Genomic DNA, 25,990 nt, shown 5'->3' on the forward strand with positions numbered 1-25,990 from the left:
GCTCAGCCACCCACTGACCTTAGGATCTTCCAGACCTGATCATTTCACCAGCTCTCTGCGGTTATCGCTGCTGCCTGCCGTCCACCACTCAGCGTCATCTGCACCTACTGTGAATGTGTCACTATGAGGACTTCTGCCCGAAATAAATGAGTTCCTCAACAGAATGACTAAGTGATCTTGTTTTTGTAAATTAGGTGTATTTTACATAGATTACATTTATTTAGAAAATCCCTGGTTTAACATTTTTGCGTATTGTTTAAACTGTGGGACCGTATTAGTTTTGTAATCACAACTAATCTTTAAAGTACCATAGAGTCACTGAGCAAAGACCAGCATCATGGAAATGAAAACTGGCTACAAAAAATGACCCCTATTTTTGTACTGAGGCTGTGACAGGCCAAGTGAAGTGTCTTCCATGTCATTCTCCGGGCATAAATCCTATAGTTTGGCAATATTTACAACCAGATATCCAGGGTCAGTCCTGCCACTGCTCCCCAGAAACAGAAATCTAAGAAACTTCATGCTGTGTGATACAGGATGTAGCTTCATGAAACTGAACTTCTAGCATCCCAGGCAAAGAAAGAAAACATTCCCAAAATAAAAGACTTTATATATCACGGGAATGTATTTTGAGCGAAAGGATATCTCACTGTGTAAGTTGGCATAGCCAAAGCATTTAAAGGCAACATGTCTTAGAATTGCTCTTTCCTTTGCAGTATTTATTAAAATCTAACCATCAGAAAAGCATCCTGTCAGATGTCCTGCAGTCTGGAAACTGCCGGGTCAGCGTTCGGCAAAAGTGGCACCCTGCCCCCTGCTTCCTGCCCTTGAGGAGGAACCAGGACCCTGCCCTAAGGCTGCACTATTGTTTCTTGACTACTCCTCTTGTCTCTGCATCCCCTCTGTTCCCCGATTAGCGGCTGTTTGAACCTGCCCTTTGGAACTCAGGGAAGGCCATGGAAGCTGAATGAAACCAATCTCCTACAAACAAGAAATCGGTGACATGGAAGGACTTGTGCCCGGGAGTCCCACAGGGTCCTGCTCCGTTTCACGGCAAAGGACAAACAAGTGAAGCCAGGTGTCCAGTGGCATTAGCCCAGGGGTCCCTCACACAGCGGAAGAGGCATCAGATTGATGGAAGAGCTCTCGGCCGTTGAGTTTGCTGAGTTCCAAAGTCATTACACAACTATAGGACAATTTCTATCTGAAAGGAACAATGAAGCCATTGGAGAACCCATATTGGACTTCTAAGCATAGTGGATTGATCACCAGATATCTCCTCTGCCTCTGGGAATCTTGCGAAATAGACAGTAAAGAGATATTAACGGGTAGAACCCACAAAAACAGAACTGGGTTGGGGCAGCAGTTCAAGATGAATTCACGATAAGTACATTTAATGAAAACTAAAAAAAATTCCCTCTCTCTCTCTTTCCGGGAAACACAAAAGCTTAGACAAACCATGAAAGTAATCACAAGGTACCGAACACAGCACAGCTGTGAACAACAGTGATAATGTGACTTCTGTTGATCAACCACTCAGGCTATTCACCAAATATTCCCAGACTCCTGCCTTCCCGGCCCGTGGAAAGCCTGCACTTCAGTGCCCTTGGGCTTGGGTGGGACCATGTGGCCACTGAAGTGCCTCTCGCGGTGAGTCTAACCTCTCCCGAAGCTCCTGGCGCCACCAGCAGTGCTTGAGATGTGGCTGCCCCTGCTGGGTCCCCCACCGACCTCTGAGTGACACGACTTGTGAGCAGGAGACACACACCCCTTTGTTGTTTCAAGCTGCTGAGGTTTATCAGAGCTGCTACTACCACCTCTCCAGACTGACCCGAAGCAATTTTAACCACTCTAGGGGCAGGCGTTTGGCCCTGCCCCTAGGGGCAACCTCCTTTGGTGTTGATTCTCTGCTTCATTTAAGTGTTACCTGGCTATGGCTACCAGTTTAGGAGGAGGTTTCAGAGCCTTTTTTGCAGCAAGGTGTGGCCAAGGACCAATGAGATGTGAGCAGAGGCCTTGTGTGCATCTCCCAGATCGTGACCCTCACAGGCTCCTCTCTCCGAGGGATGGAGCAGACACACGGGCCAGCGAGCCTTCTGAGACCTCTGGGAAGAGGGCCACCCTAGGTGCGGAAGCGACCTCGGTCTGGACCACCTCTGGAGCAGAGCCACTCAACTCCCTGAATGCCCACCGGCTCACATTTTTACTTGAGAGGTGCCATGCTCTGGATACGTCCCCCCAGGTTCGTGTGTTGAAGTCCTAACCCCCACGCTCCAGCCCCCCAGGACTGGACCCCCAGCGGTTTCGCGCGGCTCTGGGTTCCCGAGAAGTGCCCGAGTCCACAGGATGTGCTGAAACCGAGCGGGGCCCTGTGGGGCTTCCGAGCATGGAGGCCTTCTTGTCCCCCGTTTCTTGTAGGCAAGACTCCAGCCTCCATGACCTCCCCTGAGTGCCAAAGGGCAGGTTCGAACAGCTGCTAATCAAGGGAGGAGCGGCCAAGGCTAGGAGGCGAGATCACGGGGACCCGAGAAGCTCAGCAAGGCCTTGAGAAGCTCATCAAGGCTAGGAGGCCCGCGCCTGAGACCCCGCGGCCCCTCATCTTGTCAGCAACCCCGCCCTTGGGAGATATTGTTATAAAGCTCCTTATCAGATCCTCCCGGGCTGGGACACATAGTTTTTCCAAGGCAGGAGCCCACTGTGTCCCCCTCTGTCTGGCACAGTAATAAAGCTGTCCTTTTCTACTTCACCCAAAACTCTGTCTCTGAGATTCGATTGGGCACCAGTGTACAGAGAAGCTGAGCTCTCGGCAGCAGTGCCACGGCCTGACCCTCGAGCCCGACTCTCCTGAGCAGCTGTGGTTTACTCATTCCATCCTGCAGGGATGCCCACCCTTCTGTTCCTGTTGGACCCGCTTTGATATCAAGTTAGAGGACAAGAAGACGCCCCCAGTCACTTGAGAGGGCTGTAGGCAATGTGGCCCCCGAAGAATAAAGCCCACCCCTCCACAGCGGGCCTGACGGGAGCACAGCACCAGAGGGTGCGGCCCACAACCCGCAGCTCCGCCTGCCCAGGGCCTCTGCTGACAGTCTCTGCCAGTGGGGGCAGAGGACAGCTGTGCCCTCTTGATGCTGTCGTCTGCGTGTGGGCAAATGGCCCTCCCTTTCTCTCCCTGTAATAGAGCCAAGGAAAACATTCCAAAAAAAGAGAGATCTTGATAAGTGACTTTACACGTGGGACATCAAAGGACTGGGGGTCCCATCCCTATGCCTCACGTTCCTCATCCATAAAGTGTCAGTAGAAACAACTTCCTTTCCTACTTCCCAATAAAATGCTGCCCAGATGGCAAGCTTACGTATTTATTTTTTTATTGAGCCCAAAAGAAGCTTCTAGTATGGACCAAGTCTGGTGAAAGAGCAGCGTATCACCGAAGAGAAAGGGGGCGTAGTTTTTTGGAACTGGGGAGCAGGGGAGATTCAAGAAACAGTGTAGTGGTATTAACTGTAATAGTGGTCAGAAGCTCCTAGGAGTTAGATGTATCGGGAATTTGTCATCAGGTAACATCTGCCATTATTACAATGAGAAAGGTGTAGAAAAAGGTAGACAGTGGGGTAGAAAGACATTATTCTTTATAAATAAAATGTTCACTTGTATCAGTATTCACATTAGAAAAATAAACATTCCTTGAAGTAGACCTCCAGGTAAAATACATACAAATCTAGGACTGCGGTTCTGGCTCCATTTCACTGAGAGGGCTCCATCTCCATGGTTTCCAGAGGAACCCCTTCCGAGGGGCCCGGCTGCAGGGCAGGCCCCTCTGTGTCGGTCACTATGACAATGTCCCCCTCCCCAGACACTATGGAGCCTGGATGGGACAAGATACGCCCATCAGAAGTCTGGATAAATGTCTGCTCCTGTCGCTGGGACGGCAACGTGGGGCCCCCACTGGCATTTTCGAAAGCCATGGCTTCCCTGACGGCAGTGATGCCCTCTAGCTCCCTCCGGTCAGCGTGTGTCTCGGTCCCACAGGGCGACTGGTCCAAGTCCCCCGCGTGGCCTGTGAGGCCCCCTTCAGGACCCAGCAATCCACCCCGGCTGGGTTGAGGCCCCGGCTCGGACGTGGTGCCGTAGGCATAGCCAGCTGGCATGACGTCCACGGACCATGCTTTCTCCTGCGGCGGGGCCGCGGCCTCCAGAAGCAGGACCTCACCAGGGCCGGACCGCAGGCTGCTCAGGTGGGAGCCGTGCACCTCGAGGAGGCTTCCCGCCTCTGCATTTCCAGGCCGGCCAGGCAGCAGGGCCATCGAGGTGCCGCAGAGAGTCCGGCTTCCCTGGCCGTCCCCAGCATCCCGCTCTGGCGAGTGTTCCTGGGCCAGAGACCCTGGTTCTCCTAACGGAGTATAAACCCCCAGCCCACGGGCTTCTCGAAACAAGAGAGCAGGGTCTGCAGAGCCACTCCCGGCGGCTGAGCCAGCAAATGCTTTCAGCTGCCGGCCCGCCTGTGCTGTGCTGCGGTCGAGCTCAGAAACCAGCATCGTGGGACTGTCTTCAGGTAGGCGAGACGCGCCCCCACTTACTCCAGGGGCAAAACCTAGACGGTTGGAAAAAACAGACAATCATTTGTGTGCTGCTATGGCCGGTCATTGTACTCACTATGCAAAACAAGCTAGTCCAAAGTAATTTTCTTCCCCAAAAATGAAAACATAAACCCTCCTTGTTACTTGGTAGCTTCCAAGAATGGATGAACTTAAAAGAGGAAACGCAGACTAGTTAGGGGAGAGGAGCTGTGTTCCAAGCAGGTGCCAGAGGGTTTTCATGGTTCTCAATAAATAAATCTGCCCTCCCCTCCGGAAGAATTAAGTAATAAGTTCTAGAAGGGAGAATGCCTCTTCAAATTAGAGACTTTAGGATCAGGCGAGGTATCAGGCGGCCCTGATAAGATTTTAGAAAGTTATATAACCATTCTCAGCATGCCTGCCGTACGTTAGAGCTGTCTCATTGATCAGTTCTGGCGAAGTAAAGCCGGAACACGTCCCATTTTTGAACGTTAACCCTCAGCTGGCACTTAGAGCCAAGTCTCACGAAAGCCAAGCCGTGGACTTGGTGTGTCCTTGGGACCTGTCTCTGGTCTCAGGTCTGCCTAACTTCTTGGGACCCCCGCCAGGTACAACCGACTCAGTACCACGAGGCAGGTCCTCGTTTCAAGAAAGGACCCAAGAAAACCCCAAAGACCCCAAGACTCTTAGGGAATAAACATGGAACCACAGAACACTGGGAGGTTGGGGTAAAACTCGAGAAACCAGAGGGTTCTCTGAGATGTGGCCATAGGGGCACCCACCCGAGCAGCAGGCCTCTGAGCCCCAGGGTGCACCCCGCAAAGAGTCTTTTACCCGCACTGGCAGCTGGGGCACAAGAGGCCAGCCTCTGCAGGCCTCCACTGTCGGCAGAATACTCTGTGGTGTCCTGGGGCACAGTTTCTCTTCTGGTCCTTTTCACCAAAGCCAGCCTGTCCTCTGCGGTCTAGGAAGAGAAGATGCAACCAGCTAAGACTAGGGAGAAACAGGCCACCTTGCACCTTTTCTTCCTGGAAAACAGTGTTGTGAGTTGAAGAGATCCAACCCCAACAGTGCAATGTGGAGCAGACAGTAGCCGGGTGCCCCTCACGGCCACGCCCACCTCATTCTCCCTCTTCTGCGGGCCAGCACCCGCCAGGTCCTCCGGGTCGTCCTCTCGGCTGTTGCGCTTGGGAGGAGTGCAGTCCGTGTGTATTTCTTTTTTCCTCAGGAATTCTTCTGTGATTCCTAAGGACTCGGCAACCTGAGCAGAAAGGGGCCCATAGAGACGCTCCACTCAAAACACAAGATTCGGAATCATGTCAACACTTTAGAACAAAGGGCTGAGTTTCAATCTATGAAGTCCCTTTGTACGGCAAGGTGCCACCTAAACAGTGGGAAAAATGAAGATAAAGTGTCGTCACAAGCTTCATCGTGTTACTCTGACACCATGGTAACTTTCTTGCCCATTATTCCTCCTTTTCTGAATTCTCACTGGTATCTTCAGAAAGATAATCCTGCCTATTCTGGGACCAGATCTCGTTTCCCAGTTGATGGAAAAGATGTGGGTTTGAGAGCCAGAGCTGGACCCCAGCACCTCTGCCCAGAACCTGGGTGACCTTGGCAGCCACCTACCTGCTAAGTCTCCTTATCTTATGAGGGAGACCACAGTTGCCCTGAAGGGACTTTGTAAAGATTAGGTTAGACTCCCTACGCAAAACCTACGTAAAGCACTGGATGTTAAGGTAATAACCAACAGCCATCATCACTGATACCTGGACAGCATAAAGAGAACACCACAGAGCAGGCAAGGGGTGGGGAAGGAAGGAAGGGTAGCAGGTCAAGGTTAAGCTAGAGAACAGGGGTTGGCAAGCTTAGTGCCCAACAACCTGACAGTGTCCCCTACCAACAGAGCCACTGTGTTCGCTCCAAAGAGGCTGCGTCACATCCCGAACTGCCCACAAAGGGTCCCAGTGGACATGCACAGCGTCCGTGCACGTCCTGTCTGCTCCGTAACAGGGTGGTACCCACACCGGCTTAACCCACGGTTTAGAAACACGTAGGTGACCACTGCCAACTGGGGCATCTATGGGAGGCCTAGCAAAGAATCCACTGCATTTTAAAAATATATGATGTAAGAAAATAAAACACAAGAGCTTATTAGGTTATATTAAATATTGAATTTGTATAAAACTAATGATCATGGCCAAAAGAACCCCAAAAAACAAAACCCAAAAAACCCATGTATTATATTACACTGTAGATTAAGACTTCTTGCTACAGAAGCAACTAACTGCTCTGTACTGAGAAAACACTCACCTTTCCAATCACAGACAGGCAGCTCCATCGTCAGTGTAGCCACATGTTAGGAGCAGTCAAAGTCACCATGGCCTAAGCAGTCTTCATCGTTGTGTGAGTGATTTTTTAGTAAACCTGACACCACTTATTTACCTTCTGACCTACTTCCTTACGTACCTGTATTCACTAGCTGGTTGTATTTCTTAGATCCCGCATATAATTGATGCTATACCGCACTTGTCTTCCTCTGACTTACCTCCCTCAGCATAATGCCCTCCAAGCCCATCCGTGTTGTTCAACAGTCTGGCGAAACCAGACTATTACAGCCCCGGCACGTGAGAGCCGGAAAAGCCCGTGAGCTCAGTGCTGCCCTTTGGCAGAGGGGTGGAGGGTGCAGGGACTTGCCGGGAGTCAGTGAGCTGCTCGGTGGAGGCGCAGACCTGAATCTCCGTGCCGGACACAGTGAGAGGCCCCTGGGTGACCTGACCACGGGCCACACTCTGCCCCGAAAAGGGTTTGATCCGAGACAAGTAAATCCTCATTAGTTCATGACATATTTTTGTCAAGGACCCAATATAGCAAAAGGCAATGACATTGAAATGAGAATTCTGTCGACACAACCACAAAAAATAACTACTTGTCCCTGTGTAACTCAGCCCTTTGCAAACACCTACACACCGAAGAAAGACACAGTCTATTCACTGTGATCATTGGTGAGTGGGAGGATTATGGGTGTTTGCAATTTTCTTTTAGCTTATCTGCATTTCCGAGTTTTCTGAAAAAAGCATGTATCGCTTTTATATTAAGAAAAAAACCCTGCACTTGACAGTAGAAAAAGCTAGAAGAAGCTGACTGGGAAGATGTCACCACAAAAATAAACATCCTCCTTTTTAATGGACAGCCTTCTTTTGGCTATAAGAGCGAGTCTGTCTTGTGAGCTTGTTACCTTACTGTTGTTTATTTCCAGAGAACAGGGACCAGAGCTATGGAGGTAATCTTGACACATTTTCTTAACCATTTTATGCAACTCTTCAAATTCCTTGTACACAGCTGGGAAGAAAGGTTTTGCTAGATGACCTTTTTCAACCTTAGTGAAGATAAAGATGACAAAAAAAATGTTTAAACCCAAGGCAATGAAATGGAAAATACAGAGAGAAATCTGAAAGAGGGAAGGACTCAAGTTCCTCAGCCCTCAGCAGCCATGAACACAGGCACTGCCTTCGCTCCCCAGCGAGAGCCTATGTGTGCCCAGCATTGTGCTCGGCGGGGCACCAGAATGGGCCTGGGAGAAGCGGCCCAGGAAACAAACCACCCCAGATGAGGGCCACAAGAGGATGGTGGCCAGGGGAGCGGTATGGGAAGGCAGAAAGGCCCTGAGGACGAAAACGGGCACATTCCAGGGCCTGCAGGCCAGGGAGGGCCAGGCCTCTGCTCCTCGGGGCGCCTCCAGGGAGCGTGGGTGCCGGCGGTGAAGCCGCACCTCAGAGCGGGCTCATCGGGGGCAGAGCTGCAGTGGAGGAGGCTGGCAGGTGGGTGGGAGCCAGGAGAAAGGTGACTGTCGCTCCTCCCACACAAAGTGAAAACAGTCACGGGTCCACGAGCGGCCTGCCTGAGAGCCGTGTGCTGGGCATCCGGCAGGACCGGCAGGCTCACTTTAGCTCTGTCCTGGGGGAGGGAGAGGATTTCCAAGGGCCTGGCTCCTTCTAAGTAAATATGAAGGATGCCTTTCTAAATAACTTCAAATCATCCCCTCAATCACTTAGAAACACTAAGGAGACTCACCTTCATCAGAAGAAATTCAGACACGGTCACGACCTGAGCCAGCAGAGGCAGAGCCAACTCCACTAGATCCTCCCGGTCACACTGGCGGAGAAACTACCAGAAGAAAGCGTTTGACATCTTTGACAGTATGGAAAGAATTTCCCAGCAGCCAACGAGTTGTGGTAGCAAAGAACACAGAAGGCAGAGAGTTCCCTAAATTCTCAGTGATTACGCGCCTCTCAACTGTAAATGTTCTGCCTTGTTAAGTATCGCACTTGCTCACCCGCTGACAAAGCCCCATGGTCAACGGCGGGTTCAGAGTCTGGCTCCCGCGTGACAGCACTGAATGAGTGGTGGGTGCCAGGCCCTGGAGAAGGACACAGCGGTGGGGAAATGTGCTTCCTGCTCTCCAGGGCTCACCAACTAGTGCCCGAGACGAAAATGCAAGCAAATCCCGGGGCAGCCCGCCGCCAGGAGACCACCACCAAAGCACACGTACAGGCAGGACAGACGAGGAGGGGGGGAGGGGGGGAGAGGATGCAGGGAGGGCACCATCCTCAGTCCTCAGGATGGGGGAGGGGTGAGTGAAGGGGGAAAAGAGGAGTCACGGGTGCCTCTGGGCACCCAGCTGAGCACCCAGGCAGCCCCCTGATAATAGGGGGTGGGGCAGGAAGCCAGACTGTGGGCTCCGGCAGGATGTGGAGGGCTCTACAGGACAGCAGGTGGGGATGCCTGAAATCAGCTCTGAAGCTCGGGAGCGGTCTGGACAGAAGTACAGGCGTGAGAGTCAGCAGATGGAAGGTAGTTTGAGAAAGCAGGAGGATGAGTGAGATCACCCAGGGAGGCAAGAATGTCAGGGCGAAACCGACAAGTCCTAGAAACAGTCATACAAGGCTCAGGGAGGTCACGGGCTCAGGGCTTAGGAAGGGCCATCAATTGGGAGCTGCAAACTGGCAGGGGTTCAGAGGAAGCCACAGATGGTCATAAAACAGTCAAAAAGCAAAAGGAAAACCTTTTCATTTGCAAGATAAAAATGTCTAATCGTGACTTTCAAGAGCCCTTAGAGCAAAACGACCAGCTGGTTTCCAGCACTCAGGAGGCGTGAGAAGGTGGGCGTGTGGGGCATGGCCCCTCTGCGGCCTGGCCCACGTCCGGACGTCCAGGACGCGCATCACAGCAGCAGAGAGGGCACCTCCTCGGTTCCCCGCTTCCCAGCCACGCGCACCTGGCCGTGCTGCCACTGACTGCTCTGGCCGCCACCTCTCCCCTTGCACAGCGTCCCCGCCCAGCCAGGACAGGGCCCGTTACTGGACGGACACCCAGTTCCTGTATAAATGAATGCCCGTTTCTGGGGAGACTCCCATCTGTAAGATGCTGTCGGGAGCAGTCCTCGACTCTCAGTATGAAAGGTGTGGCACTGCGAGTCACGGTGACGTGTTAGGGTCACCTCACTGGTCTCAGATCCACATTCTGGATCCGCCACTGACCTGCGAGGTGACCGGGTACAAGTTAACAGCCCCTGTGAGGTTCAGGTTTCTCACCTAAGTGGAGCTACTACGGTCAGGGACTCAGTGAACCGAGGCACAGCGGCTGCGCCGCTGCGGTGCCTGCGGGAAGCCCGTGGTCGGAGCTGGGAGGCGGGGCTGCTGACAGCAAGCCACTCTTTCTGGGGCCAGTTGTCTCACTAGCTTATCTCGTGCTCTCTCTTGCTGTTTTTCACTTCTTTTCTTTAAGATACTCATCCAGCCATTAGCAGGCAAATAAATACATCCTAGTCAAAGACAATTCGGGTAAGTCTGGGTTTCCGCTTTTCTAAGCCAATCCAACTAAATTCGATACACTTACTTTCAAGGGGGTGGAATGGAGATTCTAGAGTTCAAAACCTGAAACATGCTTTTATACCTTGAAACTTTTTACAAAAAAATAGAAAACCATTTCTGTTGTTTTCTAAACTGCTTCCATGAAAACACAGCTTATAATAATTCTAAAACTGAAAAAGGCAAGCAGCTCTATGCTTAAGGCCCTCTGGTCATTTCAAACAGGTACACCTAGGAGTCATTTCAGATAATGCTGTCTTTGAATCTATTACACACTTCATCTAATTACACATCAGGTGAACTGCTTAGTTGACCTAAACTGGGTATTTTACTTCTAAATTCAGAAACCTAATAGTGAACTGCCACGTGCCATGCCAGAGACACAGGTTTCAAGAACAGGGTTCTAAGAGCGACGCACCTCCAGGAGCCTGGCTCTGCTCCTTGCCGGGCCCTGTGCACACGCTGCCCCAACGCCCACCTGCGGGCCAACCGCTCCACTCTGCTCCAGGACGGCTGCGCTGGGCTCTGGGAGGGCCACGGAGTAGCCGCTTCTTCTACGTCCGGGGTGTCTCTCTGATCCCAAAAGGGCTGAAAAACTTCCATTTTTTGGTTCAGACACCAGCGCCTCTTCAACGTCTACAGACTGACCATTCTAGATAGGGTTGCACACCCAAACAAAAATAAAATAATCATGCTTTATACACCATGATGAAAACCTTAAAGCAGAAAAATGTCAAGTCAAAAGCAAGGAACTTGCTAAATTCTTCTTCTTTGCATAATTAAGACACATTAACTATAATCAATGCATCTTACAGGTAAACCAAGTATCCCTTTAAGACACCAGACGAATACTACCCTGCAGGTCAGGGCTGACAAACCCTAACCCTGGGGTGTTGCCCAAAATGAAACCAAAGACTTTTCTGATGTCACTACCATCTTAAAAATGAACCTGAATTTTGTTAATTCATAATTTACCCATGACTTTTAGATTTTTTAAATTATTTTTTATTGGATATATTTCAAATACCATCAAGTTCATCCTTTGGAAATACACAATTAGGTGGATTTTAGGATATTCACAAGCTTGTGTAACCATCACCACTATCTAATCCCAGAACAGTTTCGTCATCCCCCAAAGAAACCCTACACATTATCACACATTCCTCCCTCCCCCCAGACCCAGCAGCCACTAATCTACTTTCTGTCTCCATGGATTTGCGCAGCTTTGTGAAAAGAATCGGGATCTAACACTATCTAGCTATTTCCTCATTCTGTGCCAATTCCCTCCTCCTCTGAAGATAGGAATAATACACCTACATCTCCCAGGACTGGTGGAAGGTTAAATACAAGGAAAGGTAGCACAAAGTGTGTCCTCTTAAAGAATTTTCCCTCCAAATCTTCATTAAAATGGAGCCTCAGGAGGAACGCCAGGTCTGCCTGTGGCTTTAAGCGCCACGTGGCCATCCATGGCCGACTCAGGAGAGGAGACGAGACATAGTTCTGGTTGGAGGGAGCCGCTCTGGGACCCCACGGCCTCAAAGCCGTCTGGAGCAAGGCTAGGTGCCTCAATTCCAGAAGTCAGATATCCAGAAGCTGCTTTTGCTGTGGTGTAAGATTTCATTATTGAAGGAAATGGAAGGTGCCAGCCGGCCTGGTCGTCCAGTTTGTCGGAGGCAGTCCTGGCTGTGCCTGCTGTCCCTTGGAATGATTAATAGTGCCCCTTTCATTCTCAGAATGTCCGGGTTTGGGTGACAAACTACATGGGCATGCTGGTCCTACTACAACTTAAGAAAAGTTAGAGGTCTCTCGAAAGTCGGGCTCTTGCCAGCTGTGAGATGCGTAGGACCTCCTAGCAGAGGCAGCCGGGCCTAGAGTACAGGCTTTGAGGTCAAAAGACCTGGGTCTAACCCCAGCCTGGACAGAGTCCTAGGCGTGCCTCGACGGGGAGCCCGTCATCCCCTCTGAGCCCCATGCGCCTCGTCTCCAGTAGGGACTCCTGCACCTGCCTTTAGGGCTCTCACAGGATGAGAAAACGTATGTGATGTTCCTGCCCAAAGCAGGCATGCAATAAACGGTATTACTGTTATTACTATTATTACTGAGGCTGCAAGGTGAGACAATATTTTTGAATCCTAACACAGGGCTGTCCCATGGTTCTACCACTAGGCCTCACTCAGTACAGATCTCCTGGGCCCAGGAGGTGTCTGTTCAGGCCCCAAGGAGCGGATGTGAAAGCGGAAGCAGCCGCCGGCCTCAGCCCTCCCGCAGGAACCCCGTCCGCTGCTGGGAATGAGGTCGCCACAAGCAGGCAAACATGCATTTTCAACAGCTTCCAGGTCCCTAAAGTCACAAACTCCCATCAAGTAGTCACATCAATTCCAACACCGGTTTCTCTATTTAACGTCTGAAAACTACAAAAAACGAACAACAGCTAACACAAGTCAAAGGAAAAGGAAGGAAGCTTAAGACAAAGTGGGATGAGGGCGACCACAGAGGCCTGCCACTTGTTAAGTGATCCACCTGCTGTTTTTTAAATAACTGACCTACTGTACACGGCACACAAATGCTCACCACACATGTTGGGTAAGTTAAAATTTCAGTAAATAAACGTTGACGTGGTGATGCAAACTCATGGTGACTCGTATCTGCTTTGTCTGATTGAGTTTCGGAAGGGGCAAAGCAAGGAGAGAACACGGCAAGCAAACGTCTTACTGCGGACGCCCCAGGCAGCAGCCCTGTGGACTGGCGCCCCCCACCTGGACCTTTCCCAGGCCCACAGTCACGTCAGCATGAGCCGAGAGTGCTTGCGATTAGCTTTACTGACCGGATCTACAGGACTGATGCCTGCGTGCCCGTCAGTAAACCGTCGGCACTGGACGGAAGACACACTTCTCCTCGATTATCTGGCAGCAGTGCAGACAATGTAAAGTTAATTTAAGGATGATGGGCAGGGGACTTCCTTGGCGGTCCAGTGGTTAAGGCTCCATGCTGCCAATACAGAGGGCGTGGGTTCGATCCCTGGTCGGGGAACTAAGATCCCACATGCCGTGTGGCGTGGCCAAAAAAAGATTAAAAAAAAAAAAAGGATGGGCAGGAATCAGGACGCTATCACCAGACAGAAACGTTACCTGCAGGCCACCCCGTGCTGAGCGGGCCCCTTCCTCACTTAGAAGAGCTGGCGTGGACAGCTCCCGAGATGCCAGGCTGGTGGTCCTGCCCTCCGTGGGGCCCAGGATCACGCTCCCATTGGCTTTCTTAGACAGCAACGTCTCAGGCTCCAGGTGGCCATGGCCTGGATTCAGTTTAAAGTGCCGGGCAAGCCCCCCCTTTCCTATATATGACTTTTCACAGGTCTGACACTTAAAAGTTTTGGGCCTCAGAGAGCAGCTCGATAAATCAAAGAGCACCTGCCTTCCGCTGTGGTCTTCATCTTCCTCCACGCTCAGTTCTGAATAGTCGTCAGAGTCTGAGGGGTGACCGCCGGCCAAATCCTCTGTTTTTATGAATTTATAATCTTTAGCTTTATACTTGGGAGGTCGAGATATCCGTCCAGAACGTGTTTTCACTTTTAAAGATTTTTTTAGTTTCTTGGTGCATTTTGTTTGCGAGGTGGAAATAAATAAATTTGCTGGACTGGACGAAACAGATGTTCCTGCTGGCGGGTCAGAGGCTGACAGAGGGGACAACGTGGTGCCTTGTCCACTCAGGGCCTCAGAGGCCAAGACTCTCTTCGCAGGGTCTGGTCGGAGGGCGAGCAGTGGCCTCTGGACGAACACCTGAACAGGAGGTTGAGGTGAGTGACTCAGGAAACACGGCTGTGGCCCGGTGCTCAGGAGGGGCTGTGCCCCGAGCAGCTGAGAGCTGGCGACGCTGAGCCCCAGCGCGCTGCAGTGTCTCCCCAGCGGCTGGCTCGGCCTGGCTGTCTTGGGCTGGATGGTGGCCAGTGCAGGCATCGGCTTTTCCTGACCTTTCGTCTCTCCAGATGTAACCTTGACACAGATGGCTTCCAATTGCTTAAACACAGAAAGAGAAAAGAAGGACTATGCTTATCAACATTTCTACAATTTTACTCTCATCTTAAATCCACTGTTGAGATTTTTTTCTAACTTATACATCTTACATAGAAAAGAGTCTATATAATGTATCTGTAGTGTTTACAGTGGTGTTTCTCAACCCTTCTGCCCAGTCCACAGTCATCTATTTTACGTCACACCCCTCGTGCTTACAGAAACATTTGCATATATAAACAAAATAGAACGTTCATGCACTTACCATTCCTACATAAAGGCCTTCTGATAGCATCTACTCTACATCACTTTAAAAAAAAAAAATACCAGTCATGATCCACTAATAAGCTCATGAATATCCTTCTTTATAGTTTTACCATATGTGTATTAACTTGGAGTTCTTACTACTCTAAATTGGACTCAATTCAATATGTGGCCTCTTTTTTAAAAGTTTTCAGTGAAATTCTGGAAACCAAAAAAGCCATAAAGAACTATGTGATTCAGGTCGCTACCACCTACCTTACAACATGCAACATTACTACCCGGGGAAAGCCCTCTGCTATGCCCCCAACCCGCATGCCTTTTTCTTCACCCTGTCCTGAATCTGCTCTTTGCCATTCTCACGCATTCTTTATATTACACTTGTAGATATCCCTAAAGATATGCAGTTCCGTTTTGATGTGTTTTTAAGCTTAGGTAAGTGAATATCATCTCCGGTATCTTGTTGGGGCTTTCTCCTCCCTATCTTGTTTGTGAAATTCATCCATACTGAGGTGTGCAGCTCTCAGGCGTTCATTTGCTCTGCAGCGTGGGAACAATGGTCTCCTGTCAGAGGACAGGTGGTCACCAACCCTGCGCTCTCTGGTCTGCTCTGCGCTGTGAGGTATGTGTGTGTATACACGTGTGAGTTCCTCCAGGGCACACACCTAGGAGCGGGGCTGCATTTCTTCACCAACTTTTTTTTTTGACATCTAATGAAGTTTTAAATGCATGTGCTTTTTTTTTGTTTGTTTTTTTGCGATACGCGGGCCTCTCACTGCTGTGGCCTCTCCCGTTGCGGAGCACAGGCTCCGGCCGCACAGGCTCAGCGGCCACGGCTCACGGGCCCAGCTGCTCCACGGCATGTGGGATCCTCCAGGACCGGGGCACGAACCCGCGTCCCCTGCATCAGCAAGCGGACTCTCAACCACTGCGCCATCAGGGAAGCCCCGCATGTGCTTTTTGATCCCCAGCAATCCTGCTTCTTGGATCCCAGAAGAAACACCGGCACAGGCACAAAGATGTATGTCTGGGAGGTTCAAGGCAGCACTGTCTGTAACAGCAAAACGCCCACCAAAGGGGAGGGCTGCTGCCAACAAGGTTCCACAAATACTGAGCAGTGACCGGGTGCCCGACACAGCGCTTTACGGAGACTAAATGCTGTCATGGGCTCCGACGAGGGCAGCAAAACAAGGCTCCTGCCCTCACCAAGCAGAAACAATGAGCATCTTTCTCCAGGGAGAAAAGACAGACAAACCTCATCACCCAGAGCGGCTTTCTCAACTGCAGCACAACTGACATTTCGGACAAGTGTGTCGGGGCAGGTGTGCTGTGCACTGTTGAGCACCATCCCAGCCTCTACCCACCAGATGCCAGTAGCACTCCCCAAGCTGTGACAATCAAAAATGTCTCCAGACAGCGCCAAACGCCCCCCGTGGGGCAAAACTGCCCCCAGTTGAGAACCACCAATTTGGGGTCACCAACAGGCCCTCTTTGGACTCAACCCTCTACCAAGTAGAGGGTCAATAAAAATATCACACAGGACAGAATGGAAACCCTCGCTGAAATCAAGCTGGAGTGTATCTGTCTGAGTGCATGTTATACACTTACTACAAACAGCAGAGACAAGTCAACATATTGGTTTTTGAGGAAGGGTACAGAGCTGGTCCTGGGCTGCTGTGAATCCAATGACAGCTAGATTTACTTGCACACCTTTTAAGAATCACATTTGTTTCACTTTACTACCAATCACTTCGAATGTGTCTCTAAGCTCTTGGGGTATTACCAGATAATGCCATTAAAGACAGACAGATAGAACGCCCACCCCCCCAGGCCAAATCCTATTGTTTTAGAATTACCACAAGTGGCCAAGCTGGTCTAATTCTTTCATCTGCTTTCCAGACCAGTTTACCAAGTGGGTACTATACTTGATACTTTGTTATATGTCTATTTCATTCAACAAAGTTTTACTAAGTATCTCTGGGTGCCAATACACAAACAAAAGTTAAGTCCCAGCCTCACCCTTGGGGAGGGGGTGTTTCCCCTGCCCCACCTCAGTCACCTACAAACTTGCTGACTCAGGATATCCTGCCTCAAAATCTGTACTTTCAAAGCTCCACTGATGATTCTGAAGGCAGACTAGGTTTCCTAAGGAACACCGATAGGAAAGCAACACCAAGGTGCAACAGGTGCAGTAAGAGGGGCAGAACAGTTCAGGCCTGGTAGGCTTCCCAGAAGCGGTGACCTCTGCGGGGGGCCTTGAAAGCTGAGTAGAATTTTTCCCAGATGGAACACCTATCCTAGGTGTAAGGAAAAACGTGTGAATGCAGGGATGCATGAAAAAGGGCACGTTGTGTGGTAGGAAACTGGAAATGTTTCTGTGGGGCAGGAATGGGAAGGATGGGAGGGATAGGGGCTGACCTGTGGGAGTGTGTCCACTTGGTCTGTGCCTTCTAATCCACACCACCCCCGACAGAGAACCACAAGGCCTGGGATCTCCAAAGGCACACCTGCCCCACCTCCAGCACTGCCTCTCCTCTCCTGTATTTTCAACTTGGACCCACCCTGCAGATCTAGTTCAGATGCCACCTCTTCTGATCCCCTCAGCCAGAAATAACCTCTCCCTTTCTCTCAATGCATTTAGTTCTTTATCGTACCTCTAGCTTTCTGGCCTCGATCAGAAGTTACCCTGAGTCATGTTTTACCTGCCTGGTAACATCATAACCTCCCTAGGGGCAAGGTACACATCTGATTTGTTTTTGTGGCCTCCATGGCACAGCTTGTGGGGGGGGGGGGGCGGGTGGGCAAAGAATATTAGCTGAACAGACTGCAAAATTACATCGTCGTGAATGCAGGTAGAATTTATAGCATTCCAACTAGATTAGCTACCGAACACGACCATGCTACCTAAGTTTGCTTTCATCTTCTGGAATACGTCATTTTTGGACTCTTTCCTAAGCTACCAAACCCAAAAAGCTGTAGCCACATTCAACAGGCCCTGGAGAGTAGCCACACCTAGGGGACCCCGGGCAAAAATCACTCAACCCCTCTGAGCTAGTTCTTCATCTGTAAAACGCAGATAAAAGCACTTCCGTGTGGCTGCTGAGAACCAAGCGGCTCAGCCCAGTGCCAGGCACGGAGCAGAGGCCAGCAAATGAGCCACTGGCACCCTTCTGACTCCACAGACCTGCTGTCAGGGCTTATGTGAGAGGCACCTGTTTCAACAGCAGAGTACGAGCTGGAAAGCTCACCCAAGGAGCCAAACCTCCTACAAATAAGGAAACTAAAGCCCAAAGAGGTCGCGCTACCCAAGGTCACACCTCTAAGAAGTATGGCATTTGAGCAGAGTCATACTTGTCTTCCCAAACTTTAGTGAGACAACCTTTCCAGTCTTGATGACCAACTGGGTATGACCCTAAACTGTCAAAATCACTCAGTCAAAAACAAAACCGGGGCTTCCCTGGTGGCGCAGTGGTTGAGAGTCCGTCTGCCGATGCAGGGGACGCGGGTTCGTGCCCCGGGTCCGGGGGGATCCCACATGCCGTGAAGCGGCCGGGCCCGTGAGCCATGGCCACTAGGCCTGCGCGTCCGGAGCCTGTGCTCCGCAATGGGAGAGGCCACAACAGTGAGAGGCCCGCGTACCGCAAAAAAAAAAAAAAAAACCGTAAGTGAAACCCCGTGAAGATTGCTGATTCTATTCTCTACCTATTTATTCTAGTGGAAGAAAAATCTATGGCAATTTTGAAGTGAGAAGCATTGTCCTTTAGAAGCCCAGTGCTGAAAGGGGATGACTTTACACGTAATGGGAAGGACCTCAGGCTTCAGGTGCTACACCGGACCCTCTGGGCTCGGAAGACCACGTTCTAGATCCAGCTTCCCTAGCAGCCAAGAGCTGTGTGACGGGAAAACAGCGCCGCTGAGAAGGGATGTTGGCTAGTACACAGAGTGCTTTCACGTGTCTCACTCATTAAGCGAATGTCGGGCACGTGCTGGGCCATTTGTAACTGGGGTTACAAACACAGGCACTGCCACAAGCCCTGCACCAAGTTACTGTAATGTACTTAATTCTGTCCCGAGTCTCGTCCGTGCCACTTGCAGCACCTTCCACATGGAAAATTCTCCTCTTAATGTCCTTCTAACCCATTCTGGTCTCCACTCCGGTGTCAGGCCTAAGGACTGCTCACTCTCCAGCAGCCCCCGTGTCGGGCCCACAACACGCCTCACATCCTTCAGGGCTGTGGTTGACGCTGCGCCTCGGGCAGGGCCCGGAACACCGTGAGCGATCAAGGCGGAATGAACGGACGAAGGCCTGCGAGAGGAGCCAGGCGGCACGGAGGAGCCCCGAGCAGGGCTGGGTCCCGGGCGGGGGCCGCCATGGGCACAGGCTCCGAGAGCCCGGAGCGGGGGAGGAGTTGAAAACGCTGGGGCGGTGACAGGTGCGGGTGGCCTGCGGTCCCCGTGGAGCTGAGTGTGGGGACGCCCTGAATTGTAACGCGGGCGGACACCGGTCTCTCGGGCTGGGCAGCTCTAAGGCCTAAGAGGGGAAGCGCGGGCGCGGGCTCCGGCCCGCCCGCCGCGAGACCTCGTCCCACTCCGGGCCTCAGTTTCCCCGGAGGTCCCTCCCGGCGCCTCACCTGCGGCGGTAGCAGGCGCCGCGGGCGCGGGGGCTCGGCCCCGGGGCCCCGCTGCAGGGCGGCCTGCTGGGCCGCGTCCCGCAGCCGCCGCGCCGCGTCCTGCAGCACGAAGGGCGGCGGCGGCGGCTTCGCGGGTGGCTGCGCCTTCGTCACCTGCTCCAGGACCCGCCGCAGCTGCTCGGGGCCCAGCGGGGCCACGCGCGCGGCGCTGCCTCTCTGGCCTGCGGGAGCCCGGCCGCCGCCGCCGTCGCCGCCGCCGCCATCCTCACTGCCGTCCTCAGCCTCAGGCTCCGCGTCCGCCATAACGGCCGACGCGGGGACTCGAACCCCAGTCACTGAGCGCCGACCGCTCAAATGTGCGTCACCTGGGAAAGGGGGCAGCTACGAGTGCCCCGCAGGCCAAGACACCTCGGAAGGCGAATGCACCTGACCGAGCAGATCGGTAGGCGGGGCGTGAGCCGGGCCGGTTCTGCCACCGCTTCACCAACAACAGGACCCGGCCGAATTTTCTTATGGCTTGTCGTAGACGTATTTATCGTTCACATATCACCTCCTCCAGGAGCTGTCCGGGAACTCTCAGGCAAAGGTCCTCGAGGTTCCAGAGCCCCGGCCCTAACATCACCCTGGCCAAATGTTCTCAACGTCACGTGAAGACCCTGCCTGGACCTAGACTCCTAGGCCCCACCTCCAGACCTTCCGATTTAATATAGCCGAGAGGTGGTTCAAAGTGTGAATTTTTATATATAAATTTATTTTATTTTATTTATTTAGTTTTGACTGTGTTGGGTCTTTGCCGCACGCAGGCTTTCTCTAGTTGTGGTGTGTGGGGGGCTGTTCTTCGTTGCCGTGCGCGGGCTTCTCATTGCGGTGGCTTCTCTTCAGAGCACGAGCTCTAGGCGCACGGACTTCAGTAGTTGCGGCTCGCGGCCTCAGTAGTTGTGGCGCACGGGCTTAGTTGCTCCGCGGCATGTGGGATCTTCCCGGACCAGAGCTGGAGCCCGTGTCCCCTGCCTTGGCAGGAGTATTCTTAACCACTGCGCCACCAGGGAAGTCCCTCAAAGTGTGCATTTTTAACAAGTGTGCTCCCCAACCCCGAAATTGTTTCCATGCCGGCCCCCTCCTCCCTACCCACTCACCCAGGCGGGGCGCACCTCGAGGGTGTAGTTTTACTCATTCAGTGTCCAGCGGTGCACGCTCAGGCAATGAATGATGGACGAATATGAATGCATGAACAAACGAGCGAATGAACAGCCCCACCCCTCTTCACAGCTCAGTCCGCAGCTCTACCGCCCCCACTTCTTCGGCCCATCCTTTCCCAATCTCCCCTCCTTTTACTGTCCTGATTCCGCTTGTCTTGTAGCCGCTAGTGCTGCACCTGTCTCAAGGGGGCAGTAGAGCCATTGGTCAACAAACACTAAGCGCTTGTTGGGTGAGTCATCATCGCTGCCCTCTGTATACAGTCTAGGCTGGAAGAAGGAAGACAAAACCAGCATTTGCTGTATGATATGATGAATGCCATGATGCTCATGGTGGGGGCAGCTGGGGGCCAGGCTGGTGTCTGAGAAGTTTCCAGTGAACTTGCTGATCATTTTTCTCTCCACAGGACCACCATCGCATCGTCATCATAGTCAATACTCTTGCGTTCTCTATGCTCCCTGCAGTGTCTATCATTAGTAGCCTCACTAAGGATTGGCCAGAGGGGAGATTAGATTTGTGGAATTTGTTTCAATTTCTTTCTTTCTTTTTTTTTTTTTTCCCCTCAATATTTATGTATTTGGCTGCGCCGGGTCTTAGTTGCGGCACTCAGGATCTACGATCTTTGTTGCAGCGTGCAGGATCTTCCTTGAGGCATGCGGGATCTTTAAGTTGCAGCAAGTGGGATCTGTTTCCCCTACCAGGGATCGAACCGGGAGCCCCCTGCATTTGGAGCGCAGAGTCTTAGCCCCTGGACCACCAGGGAAGTCCCTGTTTCAATTTCTTAATCCTTTTGTTTTCTTTCTTTCTGTCTGTCTTTCTCTTTTCTTTTCTTTTCTTCCTTCCTTTCTTTCTTTCTTCTTTTTTTTTTTAAACTTTTGAAAGAAAGATCTTTTCATCCTTCCATCCTCAGATGTCAGAAAGATCCTCTCTGATCCCTAAGCCAAGAACTGCCCCTCATCTAGAACACAGTATCCCATTTATCTTTTTGAGCCTGGAAGGGAGGAAAAACTTTTCCTCTGTCCTCTTAGGTTCAGTCTCTGGGGGAGTGTGAATTAAACTGACAAAAGACAGATTAACATGAAAAAAGACCATTTTAATAATGTATTTTTATTCATGTACCTACAGGAATTCACAGAAAAATGTGACTCCAAGAGGCAGTTAGAATGTGGGGCTTATATAGTATTATCTTAACAGGGGAGGGGATGGGTGGAGAGGGCACTTACTGGACAAAAAACAACTTAGGAAAGATAAATAGGCTCTTACCTAGAGTAGATGGGAGATAAGATAGTTTTAAGACAATGCCTGTCTAGGTGATGCCAGCTTCTCCTCTCCAGTGATAAAAGTCAGTCTTGCCTGATTGTTTCCTGGGGATTTATGACAATTGAATTCCTCTGAGTTCTTTTGGAAGGCTCTACTTTAGGCAGATGAGGCTTTTCAGGAACTCAAATGGCTTCTGCTCAAAATAATTTTTATGCCACAGAGGTGTATTCCGGACCCCTTCAAGCCCTTGTTTAGGAAAGTACGGGCTCTGAGGGCAGCAACCTCGGCTGGCTCCTGCTCTGCAAGGTCCCCGCATCTAACAGGGTGCCTGTAACACACATCCAAGGTGTGAAATGCAACCAGTGTACAGGTGTCTATTCTAGAGGTCAGCAGCCCTAGGTTCTCCTTCTAACTGTTCATAATAACAACGGTCCCATAGCTGGCAATTAATGGGCACTTTTAGTACACACTGAGCACTCGCCAACGGCTTTAAGCCTGTGGTCTGTGGCTTTAAGCCTTGAGCCGTTACAGATTTAAGTCAGAGCTTAAGAACTATTTGAGAAAAGAATGAAAGGAAAACAGTCAAACAGGACAAAACAATAATAGTTTAGTCAGAAAGCAAAGTCAAGGAGCTTTAGTTCCTCCTCAAGGGCTATACATAGTATTCTGAGCCGTATCCTGGGAGCTGTCTTGTAGGTACTGAAATCCCCACCAGGTGGAAGAAAGTAGCTCCATGATGACCAGACCGTAGCCATGACATAAGCTGCCACAACTCCGAGAATTGGCCTCAAAGAAATGGGAACAAACCGACCCTGGACCTGAAGATTAACTGTACCTGAAACAATCAAGATGAGGCTGATGAGACCACCTCACGACCAGCTGCAAGATGACTGTCACGGCTGACTGTGCCGTTTCTGCATGTAGCCCCCTCCCTGTCTATAAAAGCTCTTGCCCACTGGCTGTCAGTGGTGGGGAGTTGGCCTTTGGACAGGAGTCCAGCCTCACTCCCCGCCACCCGCCTTCCCCTCACTGTCGGCGTCTGAAATAAAGCAAACTTTCCTTTCCACCAACCTTGCCTCTTTATTGGCTTTTGAGCAGCGAGCAGCCAGACCCCACTTTCGGTTACAGTTGGACCCTGATATAATATGGCATTCACCCTAAAAAGCTAGACTTGGTTAAACTAAAAATGCCTGACTTGGACTACGAGTGAGAAATTCATCCAGCTGACCCTCTGGCTACATAATGCAGAACCAGGAGGAAGAAACGTGAAGTCTAAGAGCTCTCTGAAAAACAAAAAAACAGCAAGAGGGGGAGTCTCTTTTTAATAATGTATTTTTATTCATGTACCTACAGGAATTCACAGAAAAATGTGACTCCAAGAGGCAGTTAGAATGTGGGGCTTATATAGTATTATCTTAACAGGGGAGGGGATGGGTGGAGAGGGCACTTACCGGGGTTTCCGGGTTTCCAGATGCTTCTGTTACCCCAAAACTGGGTTCGCCTCTTGGTGGGTGTGGAGCCAAAAGACAACCAAGCCAAAAATTGAGAGAAGGAAGGATGTATTACTTGCAGAGAGTAAGGAGAACACCAGGGAGCTCTCCCAAAGCGGTGTCAATCCAAACAGCAAAATTGCGGAAGGGGCTTGGGTGGTATATGTATATTCATGAAGGGTCCTGGGTTGTATATGCATATTCATGAAGGGTCCTGGGTGGTATATGCATATTCATGAAGGGGCTTGAGCAGAGGAGAATTCAGCCTAGAATTGGGGCAGAGTTGTTGATTGAAATCACGAGGGTCAGAAAAGGTCAACATCATGAATCTTTAGGTTCCAGTAGATCTGGTGAAGAAAGTTTAAATTCTGCAAAACAGCTCAAGAAAGTGCTTCCGGCTAATCTTTACCACTGAAACAGAACTAGGAGTCTTTACAACTGATTTATTATCTTTGGTATTGTTACTTCTCTAGCCCAATAACAGTTTGTTCTTTCGTTCCCTTAAGATCGTTGTTACTGAGACCTGTTCAAGGGCAAGCATTGTGGCCAGGCTTAGATTACAAAATGACTTAGGCCTGAAAGGGCTTCTCTCATGTCAAGAAAGCCATGCCTGGTTCTCTTTCTCCCACCTGCCCAATCTGCTTACACTTCCACAACCAGAAGGGCCTCACTAAAAACATGGCAGTCATTGGCTGGTCACTGTCTGCATGTGGGTTGGAATTTGTGTCTCTCATTTACTGCTCCCTGCCTAGACTAGGGTGCCGGGCATGCAGTAGGCTCTCCATTAACATGTGTGGAATGGTGCTCTCTTTGGCAGCACATATACTAAAATAGGAAGGATACGGAGAAGATTAGCATGGCCCTCGCGCAAGGATGACACTCAAATTCTTGAAGCGTTCCATATTCAAAAAACAAAACAACAGCAAAAAAAAAAAAAAGATGTGTGGAATGAATGAATTCCAACCCTGGATTTTCAATTCTAAGAACTCCAGAAAACTGAGGTCTCCCCACGAGGACCCTCAGAAGTTCTGCATTAGGTAGCAACCGGCGGTGGCAACTGAGAGCATCCTAAAAAAGGACCCAAAGTGGGCTGCAGGCTTGCAACGCGCGGGGACTTGGGGTAACTAGTCAAAGCCCGAGCCCGCGCGGGATCCTGCCCTCCCTCCCCACCCGGTAGCCTGCCCCAACTTCCGGGCCGAGTCCAGAATGATTCCGCGACTCCCTCCTGTTTGCACGCGGCTCACAGCACTCAAAAGGCATATTTTTCAAAGCCAGATACAGTTGTAAAACAATCCCATAACGTGGGGGAGGGAAAAGGAAACCGGCACCTGTGGCCCGTACGGGGATCGAACCCGCGACCTTGGCGTTATTAGCACCACGCTCTAACCAACTGAGCTAACCGGCCACTGAGCGCACCAACGCCGCCGGCATACTTATGACATTTCTCCGCCTGCTCCAGGCCGTGAGCTGGCCAAGCGCCTCTAGGCGGAGTCAGCCGTGCTGACTCCCAGCCGGCTCCCGCGGAGGGCTGTCGTCATCCCCATTGGCCAGATGAAACAACAGAGACCCGGGGCCTTTAAGGAGAAGGGAAGTGACTTCTTACAGCGAATCGGAGGCTTTCGCAGGGGAAATGCAAGCTGATCTTAAAACTTAACTCGGGAGCAGGATTTTCCAATATTGCAACTCGGTGCAATTTTTATTCATCTCTGAGAATCCTTGCAGCATGGAAACTTCGTGTATCAAGAGCATTTGGCGAGGCTAAATACAGCTTGGAAAATGCAGAAAACCAGATGATAAAGGACAAAAGAACCACCGAATTCCCCACCGCCCCGAAACAACGGCTACTGGAGACTTGGCATCCTTCTGGCCAATCTTTTTTCACTGTACGGTGTATTAAAAAAAAATTTTTTTTTAATTATATATATATATATGATTCAATTCAACCTTGTTAAAAAGAATATAATCTTTTTTTTTTTTGCGGTACGCGGGCTTCTCTCTGTCGTGGACTCTCCCGTTGCGGAGCACAGGCTCCGGACGTGCAGGCTCAGCGGCCATGGCTCACGGGGCCAGCCGCTTCGCGGCATGTGGGATCGGGGAACGAACCCGTGTGCCCTTCCTCGGCAGGCGGACTCGCAACCACTGCGCCACCAGGGAAACCCTGAGAATATAATTTTTATGTTGCTTTTTGTACTTAATATTCTATTATAAGCATATCGTTCAGTAATTGAAAATGTCATTTTATAATGGTTCCCCAGTGTTGCTTCAAGTAGGTAAGGCATAGTTCTTCCTTCCCCCTCCTTCTGGAATGTCTGGAAATTGTTGTCATTTTGTCCTCTCTTGCTATACAGCACATGAATAAATCATAAAATAGGGGCAGAATGGGCAATATGACAGCCACTGCAAAGGGATAGGGTCTGTATGCAAAAAAAAAAAAAGGAGAAAAAATGCTGTAAAGACAAAACTCAAAGATGTCCATTCCCCCACCTGTATGTCCCAGGGGTCTCTTGGTCTCTGAGAGGCCCTAGCCGCCTGTGCTGCTGGGGCAGACGCTCCAGAAGTACAGGAGAGAAACACCAGCTTTTCACACTGTCCACGGCTCTGGTCTGATTACTCCAAAAAACTGTAACCATCTCCCACGGCAGATGTCTCATCAAGGTTCCCTGTTGCGAGCAGCAGAAGCAGACTCTAGCTAATCTTAACAGAAGAGATTTAACTGAA

At 50.8% G+C, this 25,990-nt stretch overlaps 1 protein-coding gene and 2 non-coding genes across 3 annotated transcripts; 1 reads left to right on the forward strand and 2 right to left on the reverse strand.

The window, feature by feature from the left end:
* Nucleotides 1–752: 752 nt before the first annotated feature.
* On the reverse strand, nt 753–19,628 carry ZNF839 (zinc finger protein 839). The gene is made up of 9 exons (XM_065870967.1): nt 19,326–19,628; nt 13,555–14,439; nt 10,845–11,078; nt 8,631–8,723; nt 5,674–5,814; nt 5,388–5,517; nt 3,811–4,588; nt 2,999–3,063; nt 753–775 (listed from the first exon to the last, which is right to left on the reverse strand). Exons 1-9 carry the CDS (start codon nt 19,626–19,628, stop codon nt 753–755), a joined length of 2,652 nt encoding a protein of 883 aa, XP_065727039.1.
* A 4,445-nt stretch (nt 19,629–24,073) lies between these two features.
* LOC136119484 (U6 spliceosomal RNA) lies at nt 24,074–24,180 on the forward strand. Its single transcript, XR_010655485.1, has one exon. It is a non-coding gene; the product is annotated as a U6 spliceosomal RNA (small nuclear RNA).
* A 423-nt stretch (nt 24,181–24,603) lies between these two features.
* TRNAI-AAU (transfer RNA isoleucine (anticodon AAU)) lies at nt 24,604–24,677 on the reverse strand. Its single transcript has one exon. It is a non-coding gene; the product is annotated as a tRNA-Ile (tRNA).
* Nucleotides 24,678–25,990: the final 1,313 nt, after the last annotated feature.

The sequence above is a fragment of the Phocoena phocoena genome, chromosome 2, assembly GCF_963924675.1.
Source record: "Phocoena phocoena chromosome 2, mPhoPho1.1, whole genome shotgun sequence".
NCBI lineage: Eukaryota > Metazoa > Chordata > Mammalia > Artiodactyla > Phocoenidae > Phocoena > Phocoena phocoena.

Excerpts from the sequence above, each read along its gene's own strand:
- ZNF839 (XM_065870967.1), bottom strand. The coding sequence starts at position 19,628 with ATGGCGGACGCGGAGCCTGAGGCTGAGGACGGCAGTGAGGATGGCGGC. Across the intron at positions 14,440-19,325 it reads GGCGCCTGCTACCGCCGCAG|CAATTGGAAGCCATCTGTGT; the intron begins GTGAGGCGCCGG and ends TCTGTGTTTAAG. Across the intron at positions 5,815-8,630 it reads CTGAATTTCTTCTGATGAAG|GTTGCCGAGTCCTTAGGAAT; the intron begins GTGAGTCTCCTT and ends CTTTCTGCTCAG.